Source organism: Vidua macroura, chromosome 4 (assembly GCF_024509145.1).
Source record: "Vidua macroura isolate BioBank_ID:100142 chromosome 4, ASM2450914v1, whole genome shotgun sequence".
Taxonomy (NCBI): Eukaryota; Metazoa; Chordata; class Aves; order Passeriformes; family Viduidae; genus Vidua; species Vidua macroura.
Window position 1 is genome coordinate 49938358 of NC_071574.1, and position 12418 is coordinate 49950775.

At 37.5% G+C, this 12418-nt stretch overlaps 1 protein-coding gene across 6 annotated transcripts in view; it reads left to right on the forward strand.

Annotated features, from left to right (window-relative positions):
• The window catches only part of ATP8A1 (ATPase phospholipid transporting 8A1), a 104159-nt gene that overhangs the window by 84235 nt on the left and 7506 nt on the right, over positions 1 to 12418 (forward strand). For all 6 annotated transcript variants that reach the window (XM_053975222.1, XM_053975223.1, XM_053975221.1 and 3 more), the window contains 2 exons: positions 6779 to 6867; positions 7296 to 7388. In XM_053975222.1, coding sequence (XP_053831197.1) covers positions 6779 to 6867; positions 7296 to 7388 — 182 coding nt within the window. The remainder of the gene's footprint in view (positions 1 to 6778; positions 6868 to 7295; positions 7389 to 12418) is intronic.

The window sequence follows — 12418 nt, forward strand, 5'->3', positions numbered from 1 at the left end:
CTGTTTAGGCCAGATGAAGTTTGCGTAAGTTTTTAAAAGTAAATGCCGAGTCTGTATGTATTTGATAAGGTATTTGCTTTGTAGGAGTATTTTCCTTTTTCATTTAAACTCTTCAATACACAGAAAACTGTTCTGTCATACTGATCAAAATGGATTTTTTATCCTCAGGGAATTGCCAGAAGTTTCCTGTTGTCAATGTTTTGTCATATTTAGAGGGGAGTTTTATCCCAGAACACCTGTTTCCCTCCCACAAAGTACTCACAGTTAGGAAAATGATACTTGTTTGTTGACTAATGAAATTTCTGTGACTTAAATCAGCTAATCAGAGCAGCCTCCATTCATGTGTCAGTAAAGCTGCAAGAACCTTCCATTAGTGCTTCTATCCTTGCAGTTAATAGGTCTACTTTTCCTTTAAGTTCTCTTTAAAAAAATCTGACTAATTTTTAAATTGTAAAAACAGATACATTTCTAAACAAATATGGTTATCTCTTTCTTGAAAAAAGCTGGCTGTGGTCTGAGTTGCAAACCTGTAATTGAGGAGGGGTGAAAACAAATCTATCTGTTGTATATTTCACACTAGTAAAGCTCCTTGTTACTGTTTTGTGCTCTGAATTGTTAGGCCTCTTTTTTTACACCTATATGATTAATAAGATAGCTTATAATAATAATACTTTACTTGAATAAGAAGTATGACATTGATACTAAAGCAAAAGTTCAGTACCCACAGAACTTTTTAATTTATTGTTGTACTGTAGACAACGCACTGTAAAGTTCTCCAGAGCACCATCTGTTTCTGCTCTGTCTGACCCAGGGGATTTATAAAACTACTGGCGGAAATTGGAGTTAAGGTACAAGCATGTATTTTACAGAATTTAAGATCATTTGATTGAGGTTTGCAGAAGTCTTGTGAGAAACAGTAATATTTCTTTTGGGAAGATTTAACTGCACTGTGTAGAAAAGGTGTATTACAATATACTATATTGACAGCAGTGGTTTCTTAAATATTGCTTCTCTCTATATTATGCCAAGTATCCGGGCTTATATGAAATCGTGTTTATTAAAATATTAGATATGCATCCTTTAATGCCTTTACTACATTGGATTTTTTTACACAAAAACACCAAATAACTTTTTTGAAAATATCATTTGCCAGATAATTCAATCGCTAATGGACAGGTCTTCTCTAGTAAGATGTTTGTCTAAAGTTTGATCCAAAAGTGGGAATTGGTTTCAGTCTAATGTAGAGCAAAGCCTACAAAGCAAAGTATTTAGCATAGAATACAATCATAGAACAGTTGCATGGTTCTCGGGAGGTCATCTGATATAATGCTTTCGACATGACACCAAGTTGCCCCAGACTGTGTTGCTCCAGACAGCTTTTGAGTGTTACCAAGAATGGAGACACTACAACATTTCTGAACAACCTGTGTCCCTGTTCTGTCACCCTCACAGTAAGAAAGGTTCTCTTGATGTTCAGATTCAAGTTTTAGTTTGCACTCCTTGCCTCTTGTGCCGTGACAGGGCTTCACTTGAAATAGCCTGGCTCTGTCTTTGCACCCTCCACTCAGGGTGAGAGATCCCCCTAAGCCTTCTCTTAGGCTATAGTCCCAACTGTCTCCGTTTCTCTCCTGTATGAGAGATGCTTCAGGACACTGGACTAATTTCAGTATGTTTGTGTTTCTTGTACTGGGGAGCCCAGGACTGGCGACTTGCCCAGGTGTAACCTCATTCGTGCTGAGTAGAGGGGACCTGCCTTCCCCTCTGCTGGCAATACTATGTCTAACGAAGCCAAAAGATACCATTCACTTTATTTGTCACAAGGGCCCATTGCTGGCTCATTTTCGACTTAGTGTCCATTGGGACCAAGTCCTTTTCTTCCAAGCTGCTTTCCAGCTGGGTGGCCTCCAGGATATGCTGCTGCCTGGAGGTGTTCCTTCCCATGTGCAGGATTTTGCATTCCTCCTTGTTCAACTGCATGAGGCTCCTGTCAGCCCATTTCTTCAGCCCTTTGAAGTGTCTCTGGATGGCAACACAATCCTCTACTGCATTTGCCACTCCTCCCCCCATTTTGTGTCATAGCAAACTTCCTGAGGGTACACTTTGCCTCTCATCCATATCTTCAATGAAAATGTGAAATGAAACTGGACCCAGTATTGACCCCTGGGGTATACTTTCAGTTACTGGCCTCCAGCCAGCCTGACACTGATCACCAGCTGCCACTCAGCCCATTTTCAGCTATCTCACAGTCCTTCACCCAGCCCATACATCAACAGCTTCTCTGTGAGGATCTTAGAGCTTTTGCACCCTGCTGTGTTGTCACTCCAGCTGTAAAAGGTGCTCTTAATGGATACTTGTCTTTTGCACTTTTAAAAAACAGCAGAATGTTTTTTTTAATAACTTCTGCAGAATATAGCATAATAAATAAATTTAAATGGTTGTATATTTAAGAAAAACTGGTATGGTACTTTTCCTCAGCGCTAGTAGGGAGAGCTATAAATAATGCCCCGAAAATCTGGGAAGTAATGATTTCTCTAAATTCCTCCAAACAAGAGAATTACTGTGACATGCTTTTAAGGGAACCTGGCAGATAACTGAGTTGGCAATCTGTATTTCAAAAAACTGCTTTGAGCTCTGTATGGTAAGCAAATACCAAAGTCTTTCGAGTCTCACTTCATTACCACAAAACTTGTGGAATATAGTCATTCTTCAATGGCTAATATCTAGGGTAGCTGTGTTTTATTTTTTTTTCTTTTCTGTTGTGCTGCTTTTTTACCAGTCTGGATTAAAATATTATCCAAATTCTGGATATTTCAGGGGAAATAACTGGTGTACTAAATTTTCAAGAACATTGAAATAATTCAACAGTAAAAGCTAGGCTTTTCCTTCATAGTCCAAAATATTTCTCAAGTTCATCCTCAGCAGAAGGTTCTTATAGGCATTTTCCTACAGCTTTAGCAGATTTTCACCCCCCTTCCAAGTTTTCCCAGCCTGTCTTTTAAAACCTGTGAGTCTTTACAAAACAGAAATCAGTAATCTGTATGTCTTCCTTTCTATACCTATGTGGATCTCTTGTTTAGAGAAAAAAAGTTTCAGGGTACATTTGTGGATAATATTATTACTTAAAATAAAAAGTGATTTATTGATGATTTTTTTAAGTTAATCGGAATTCATCACATAAAACATATCCATTTGAGTCATCTGTCCTCACCTGAGAGCCTAAAATTATGTTACCATTCTGATACTAACATATTTTACCTATTTAATAATTTATATTTAAAGTTTGCTTTTTGTCTTTCACTTCAGGAATCAAAAGTATTTGTCTAAAGGGTTTTTTTTTTCCATTTAATTCCCAATAGGTAGTTTCCATTTTGACTCCTCAAACCTTCACGTTTAATAGTTCTTGGTCTATTAGCGGACATTTCTTTGTGAGCCAGAATCTGCTATTCCCAGATATACTTCAAAGATCCTTCTCCAAATTCAGTAGTTACATTCTCATTCTCTCAAACGGGAACAGCAGAGCTGATCTTTGAACTGCCCAATTTATCTTTTCTGCTTCCAGTGGTCTGTCTTGGTTAATATACCTAATAACTAGAGATCCTAATAGAGAGGAACTTAATTCTTTGCAATTCTGAGGGTCACAGTTCTTAATTAAAAAGAGCTCAAAGATGTTTTTTAAACTCTACATAGCAAAGAAAGACTAGAGGCAATACAAGAACTTATTTGTAGGAACTTCATTGCACTGGAAGTTAATGCAGGTCTGGTTTAGTACTACAACAGTAAGTACTTTGGAAGGCAAACACATGCACATAACTACTACTAATGAAGTTTTTTGCTGGTTTGATGCTGTTGAGGTATTTTATAGCTTTGTAGCTCATAGGAAGGAGATGTGTACTTAGATGATACTTGAAATAGATAAACTGAAAAGGGTAAGCTTTTCTGCAGCAAGAATTTTACCACTGTTTTCGTCTTTCTCTTCTTATTTTTGAAGGCTTTTTAAAATCTGAGCCAGCTTTTTGGCAGATCATTTCATAATGAGGAAAAAGTGAATATTCTCTATTCATTCTGACGTGTAATTTCCTAACACTACATCTTCAGCAGTGCTTTAAAAATGTTTTGCAGCCAGGATTTCTTATCTGCCACTAAATCGTGAAAAGGAGTATTTCTCAGCAATTTTTTCTTTTTTGAAAAATGAGAACCTATATAGAAATCTAAACTTAAAAAAAAAAAGTTAATTTATTTTAGAAAGTCTTAATATTGAGCATGAACTACACATACAACAAATTATTTATCTTTCCTGCAGGATTTGTAAGTCCTACAATAAACTGGGCTTCCCAGCTCTCATTTTGGATTACTTCTGAATTCCCCTGGGAGCCACTTTTGTGGCAGATTCCATTTGGTTTCACAAGGCCTAAAGGGGGAAGACTTGGCATAGACCACAAATCTCTCACATTAGGAACAATTTGTAAACCACAAACAGAGGCAGCCAGAGTCCGTCCCCAGAACAGGCTGCTCCTGTTAGTGCCATTGTCTGAAAGGGATTGGTTTGCCATTTCCCAGATGACCTGCCTATGTGTAGAGAGATGTGAAAAGTTAGAGACAAAAATGTTTTCTACAGAGTGAGGGGGGAGCTTTCTTGTACAGAAAGGAAGGAAATACCTCTGTGGGATTTTATTTTTTCCCCTCTTCGTCCAAAAAATACAAAGAGGGCCTCTGTCTTTAATGCGAATGTCGGCTTTAAATCTTTTAGGTTTGGATTAACTCTGTAAAAGAAAAAAAATCTGACAGGCTTTCAAATATGACGCAGAAAAACTTTTTTTTTTTACCTCAATTCATGTTGTTCATTTGTAAAGCCAAAGGCTGGATGGAGTGAATAGTAGGCGCCAGTTGTTCCTTCATTCATAGTTAGCATTACAATGGTCAGAATTAACATCCTAAGACCTACATTATCACTTTTGCTGTTTCACCAGCAAGCATTTCATACCGGGTGGCTAACACAAGGACAGCTCTTTGCTGTGTTCTTATGAATACAAAAAAATGTTGTTAATAATAGGAAGTAATAATTGAATTAGTTCAAATTGTATTTTTATGCCTTTTTTTTTGTTTTTAAGGGAACTGTCTATCTAATTGCTACTTAATTATAAAATGTCTTGCAAAATGCATGTATGATAGACATTTCCTATTAACTCATGTTCTAGGAAATGAGTATTTCATCAAATATGTCAAAAGTCAGGTTTTGCTTATAAAGTGACTGCTAATACATTTTTTTTCTAATGCGTTTCACCCTGATACAAAATTTTCTCTTTTTTTTCCTTTTTGAAAATATTAATTGCTTTATTTTGAACCTGCCACTGCTCAGTGTTTACACCTTTGCTGGCAGCTGTTGACAGAAGTAGTTAGTAGAATCTCAGGGCAGTATCTATGTCCTTTTAACATAGCCATGGGAAGGTTATTACATTTTTAAAGTACATTCTAATGCTTTCCAAAGAATCAATGTCATTAGGAATTTGGATACAAAAACAAGGTAAACTGAACTTTTTGCTTATCTGAGAATTAGGGTTTTTTCTGAAAATAATTCACCTCTATTTTCATATATCTACATATTGAGTATAATTTTTAAATGTTCATGTATGCATGTTGAGAAATTAGATTTCAGCTACTGCAAGCTACCTACTATTCATCTGCTAATTAAAACTAGTAAAAAGTTTTATTTATTTTACATACTGAGGCTTAACCTGTGAAAGAAATTAGTCTCCAAGTAATGAAACAAAGGATTTGAAAGTCTTCTGTTGTGTAGTGGTGTTACTTTCAGCTTCTCTACAATCAAATTACATTATGAAAGTATTTCTAATACTGGCTGCAATTCAAACCTATAGTAACATGCTTCAGTAAGTATTTTTCATACTCTTTGCATCCATAATATTATCCATGTAGACAATTGAGCATGAATTACAAGGGTAAAGACATTTTTCCTTTGATGTCCATATATTGTGATGTTTGTTTTGGCCATTCAATATGTTTTAGTTTTTAGTATTTCTACAGACCAAGTTATAAACAGAAGAAATTCCTATGTATTACATATAGTGGTGTGTAGAAAAAACAAATACACAGATAAAAACAATTACATGGTTTTCAAATATTTCACCGTGTATAAATGTGTTAGATCTTCACTTAACAATATGTTGCATATTTTTGTAATTACATAAATGGTTGTTTCCTTATTTCTTGTTTTTAAGCAATCTGTTTAGCAGGAGTCTGAGGCAGTGTGGGAACTGTGGTACAACGAGCTCTGTGGGAGAAAACTTTGCTCCAAGTTACATTGCAGGATAATTGTAACAGTGTCCAGTATCCAAATGAAGGGTCTGAAACTGTTATATCCTCTTAGAGTCAATTGCAAATTGGAAAACTCTGGTCATAATGTGTTGAGAAAGTTGGAAAAGGGTGGATTTTTGATAAATCTGATTTCGGTAGAAATGCCTGTAATCAACACAGTGGTATGGAGCAGCATTGTGGAGGGGTGATTCCCCCATGCTAAGAGCTAAGCACTGTATCTTTCTACCAGCTCCTTGACATGAAATAGTGCTTACTATTTACTGGATTCATGTTGCATCTCAGGGGATTTTAGAAAGGAGTTCAAGTTCTATTTCACATTAGTCAGACTAGAATGATTAATTTAAAATTGCTTTTGATAGCCTCAACAAAGTACTTGATATTTATACGATTTTTTTTTTTTTTTGCTAGTTCTTGTCATGACATCACATTTTATGCATTTTCTCTTCAGGCAGCTATGATGTTCAGCTCTGGAGTGTTTTGGATGGGACTTCTGTGTATTCCTATGACAGCTTTACTTCTTGATATAGTATACAAAGTGTGAGTACGGAAATGCCAGTGTTTACAGAAGAAAGTACTGACTTCTAATTGTGTGTTCTAATTACTAATATAATAACAAACAAATTAAGATCAATTCAGGGGTTTATATAAGATCAATTCTGGTGATTATATGAAATTATTCTTTACCATCTTTGTTTTGGAAAAACTTTATTACAAGAGTTATTACTATTTTAAATGTTTCAATAATTGTAGTGTTTTATTAATACATATTTTTTTCTTTCTAATTTGCAAGAACAGATTATAAAATATGTTCTCTAGATTTGTTTTTTGATATTTCTCCTTGTAAATCTTAGTTTTAAGTCTGAGGAAATTGATTTATAAATTGAATATTTATATAAGCATTAAAACTATCTGTTGTTCTACTTTCAAGAAGAGTAAGTCTGGCAGTATTTTGTATGTACTTACAGGGTAAAGAGAGCTACTTACAAGACACTGGTAGATGAAGTTCAGGAGTTGGAAGCAAAGTCTGAGGATCCTGGGGCAGTTGTGCATGGCAAGAGGTACAGTAAAAATCTGTAGAATATCGTCTTAAAAAACAAAGCTAAATATTTTTATCTTTATACATGTATCAAAGAGAAAAGGTTATTTTTCAAAAGCTGTACAAATGAAAAGCATCTGTGAGGGACCTTCAGGTCTACTGAGCCTATGTGTTTTTTCATAGGCTTATATAGAGGTTTTTACCAAAAGCTTTAACTGATGTTTGTCTTTGTAGCTGACTGATTTCTGGTTCTTATGTATAGAGCAAGCTTGAGGTGCAGTTCTAATTCAGTGACTTTTGCCTGTGTTAACAATTCATTCACAAACTAAGTAAGAAGAAAATGAGTTAGAACAAAATGAGTTTAAATCTGCATCATTTTCTAGTATAGCCGTAAACAGGGCCTAAGCACAAAAAACAAAAATTAAATTCTATAAAAGCTGCTCAGTAGCATAGGGAAAAACAACAATGTGTCTAGTGTTTTCTGAAATTAAATATAACAAGCTGGTTTTGTATTTAATTCCAGTCCAGCGCAAACTAATTTGATTAACCTATATGAAGTAAGTAAAATTTTTAACTTAAGACTCCACAAGAATTCCCTTGTTATGTCCTCCTTCATGGACCAGGCAGATAATTTGAAAAGGGAGAAGGTAAAACTGGACAATAGGACATTTTCTACATGTAAACTCAGCATAAAGGTGTGCACTCACTAAAATATTTCAGACTTTTTAACCCCAAGCTGAACTTGTAGCAAGCACTCGCTGAATGTATGAGATGACAAAATCCCCCTCTCACCCCCTTCCAATTCATTAGTGCCATTTGGCTGAACTGGAGCTTTCTTTTCCTGTCTTCATTTTCATGAGTTTTGTGAAGTCTAAAAAAAAGCCAAAACTGCTGATACTTGATTTTCCTGTTCTTTCTTTTCTTTGGACCGCTGTTATTTTGTGTCTTCATGGCAAAAAGCTTAGCCAAGAAGACTTTTTTCCTACCAAGCTATGCACAGAAAGAGACCAGAAAAAACACAGCCACTTCTTTTACTAGAGGTTCAATTTTCAGAAAGTACCTTTTGTTCATAAAGATATTTTAGCAATCTTACTGTATTCCTCTTCCAGTTCAATGGGAATCTGTTTACTAGGATTTACCAGGTTGAGATCAAGTACATCAGATACCAAGGTGATAAACACCATTTTTAATGGGGCAGTATCCAGATTGTGTGAGAGCTTTCACAAGAATGTTTTGTCTCTAGCTGGGTTCATCTTTCCTGGTAACAAGGAACTGGGTTTCCAGGAGGCCAAGAAGCTCATCCTGCCACCCATGGAACACCTAGTCTAGTGTGGTGGGTTACAGAAGAGGACATACCTGCATGCAGTCTCCTCTCAGGCTCTATATGCTGTCTTTGTAGCAGCAGCTTCACACTGGAAGTACTATAGAATCCCCTAGTTGGTGGCAATTCCTGCTTCAAGCTTACTTTTCATTCATCACTGCAAGACCTAACCATTGATTGCAAGAGTAAGTTCTCTTGCTTTTAAATATGATGTAAATTGATTGTTACAGATGCTTTTCTTCAGTGGCAGTGGTCATTCAAGCAGATTGAGGGCAATTATCTTCTCCCAAATTAACTGGCTCATCTATCAGTGTGGTGAGCTTTGAAGCAACGTATGCTCTATGCTCTTTTGCAAAGAGCAAAAGCTGTAGAAGAATGACTTGCAGGAAAGAAAGCAGACATTAGCACTAGATGGTGCTAAAAGGGGAATATCTTGTGGGTATAGAAAAAAGTAAGGTAACCTACCTTTTTAGTATTTCATACTTGCATTCCCAAGACTTCCCTTGTATTCCCAATTCAGATACTTTAACTTCAGTTGTCTAGGCAGGATGCTTTTCCCTCGTTCTACACACAGCATGTCTTCCAAATCCCTTCTTATATAGGTAAAATGAGCTTGGTGTTTTCACCACCGCTTTTGTAATTACCTTTTTATCCCACAGTTAAATAGTTATGAGGGGTCCATGACAGATGTTCAGTTACCTGCCCGAATATCTTTCTTAGATCTAATTCTCCACAATTACTTTTCGACCAGTATTTCTGAAGGACACAAGCATCCACCTTATATGCAAATCACTGGATGTTACACAACTCAATATCTCTCAAGATTTTATTCCCTCACTTATTTTTTTAATGTATTAAAACTGAGGTGATAGACCCAAAACTTAATCTTTTATGGAGAAAGTATTAATTGTTAAAGAAATGGTCTGATGAACTGACTTACTTGCATCTACAAAAATTTGATTCAACTTCTGTAAACATTTTTGAGTCTCCTAAATAAAATCCTAAAAAGCCCAGATTAATTAGTTTCCAGTACAGAGTAAGTAGTTAGATGGGTGAGGAATGTCCTCTACATCTGTTTAAGATATGTACATGAGACTTTCTTATTCTAGTGTGCATGTCTGTGGGAGTACCTTTTTCTGTTACAGCAGAAGAAGGGATTTGTTCTCATTAAATGCCAGGATAACCTAAGAATATACAAATCACTGCATGATTAAAAGGTAACTGGGAAATAGTGAGAAAGATAACTCAGAAACTTTTCCTCTCTGTCCATTCCCATCTTAGAAATACTACAACACAAAATAGAAGTCTCAGCTTCCAGAGATATAAGGTCAGGATTGTTGTAGTGGATAGTTTTTGTAATCAGTGTGTATCTGAATGTTTACTGAAAAGGGGGCCTACAAGAAAGCCAGAAGACTTTATAAGGGCATGTAGTGATAGGACTGAAAGAGGGTAGGTTTAGTTTAGATACTAGGAAGAAATTCTTTACTGTGAGGGTTACAGGAATTCATAAAATAATATTTTTTTTCTATAACTGTGCTTAATTGCCTGTAAAGGTATATATTTCATGTTCAAAAATAGTTAATATTCTGCTTGTCCATATAGGTACACATAATGAGCACACGCATTTAGTTACTGTGATCTAACATTGGTTAATTATGAAACCATGTTGTCTTGGCTTCACATGTAGATATTTAAATATGCATTTGAATGGCAACAGGGTGATTTATAATAGAGAACCCACAGTATTTCAAGTATAGAAAAGGAACAGAATTTAATACTTGAATAGCTGAAAGCACTTTTCTCAAGTGTATTTCCTATGTATTTTGTATTTTCTTTACCAGCAATCAGATCTGTGAAGTGGAAACTTCACTATACATTAACTAAGACATGTGTATACTTCACATTCTTGTAAAAGTTTAAGGTAGTCTTTTCACTGCTTAGCATTTAAGCAATGAAATGTGGTGAAATGAGGAGGAACATTAATAAGACTTTTACATTGGACTTCCAAAGGGGAGACTTTGACCTATTTAGGAGACTTATTCAGAGAGTTCCTTGGGAAGAAGCCCTTAAAAACAAAGGATTCCAGGAAGGGTGGGTGTGCTTCAAAACAGAGATCTTGAGGGCACAGGAACAGGCTGTCCCTGTGTGCCAAAAGATGAGTTGACGAGGCAAATGTCCAACCTGGATGGGCAACGAGGTTTTGAAGGAACTTAGGAATAAAAAGAGGATGTATCATCTTTGGAAGGAGGGTCAGGTCTCAACAACTATTTAAGGGGATTGCTAGAGCATGTAGGAAAAAATGAGGGAGGCCAAAGCTCAGTTCAAATTTAACTTAAAAACTTTTGTAAAGGAGAAAAAAAAAATTATTTTACAAATTATATTAATGGCAAAAGGAACGGTAAGACCAACTTTTGTTCTCTATTGGATGAGGGAGGAAACTCAGTAACTGAAGATGAGGAGAAGGCAGAAGTGCTTAATGCCTTCTTTGCCTCAGTCTTTAGTAGGAAAATGCCTTCTCCTCAGGATCCTTCTGGGTTGGTAGATGGTGTCAGGGAGCAGAATGGTCCCCTTGTTATCAAGGAGGAGGCAGTCAGAGAACTGCTGAGCTGCTTGGATGTTCATAAATCTATGGGACCAGATGGGATCCATCCAGGGGTGATGAGGGAGCTGGCAGACGACCTTGCAAAGGTGCTCTCCATCATTTACCAATGGTCCTGGCTCACTGGTAAGGTTCCAGATGACTGGAAGCTGGCCAGTGTGACACCCATTCACAAAAAGGGTGGGAAGGCAGATCCTGGTAATTATAGGCCAGTTAGCCTGACCTCAGTACATGGTAAGGTAATGGAACAGTTTATATTGAGTGTCATCACACAGAACTTACAGGGTGGCCAGGGTGTCAGACCCAGCCAGCAGGGGTTTAGGAGGGTAGGTCATGTTTGACCAACCTGGTCTCCTTTTATGACCATGTGACCCACGTGGTGGATACGGGAAAGCCTGTAGATGTTGTCCATTTGGATTTCAGCAAGGCCTTTGACACTCTCTCCCACAGCACTCTCCTGGAAAAGCTGGCAGCCCACGGCTTGGACAGGAGCACTCTTTGCTGGGTTAGGAATGGATGGCCGGGCCCAGAGAATGGTGGTGAAGGGTGCTGCATCCAGCTGGGGACAGTCACCAGTGGTGTCCCTCAGAGGTCTGTGCTGGGGCCAGTTCTGTTCAATGTCTTTATTGATTACATGGATGAGGGTGTTGAATCTTTCATTGTAAATTTGCAGATGACACTAAGCTGGGAGCATGTCAATCTGTTGGAAGGTAGGAGAGCTCTGCAGAGAGACCTGGAATGGTTGGATGGATGGGTAGAGTCCAATAAGATGACATTTAGTAAGTCCAAGGGCCGAGTCCTGCATTTTGGCCACAACAATCCCCTGCAATGTTATAGGCTGGGGACGGTGTGGCTGGACAGTGCCCAGGCAGAAAGGGACCTGGGGATACTCATTGACAGCCAGCTGAACATGAGCCAGCAGTGTGCCCTGGTGGCCAAGAAGGCCAAGGGCATCCTGGTCTGTATCAGGAATAGTGTGGCCAGCAGGACCAGGGAGGTCGTTCTTCCCCTGTACTCAGCACTGGTGAGGCCACACCTTGAGTGCTGTGTCCAGTTCTGGTCCCTCAGTTTGGGAAGGACCTTGAGATGCTCAAGCGCGTCCAGAGGGGGTAACGAGGCTGGTGAGGAATGA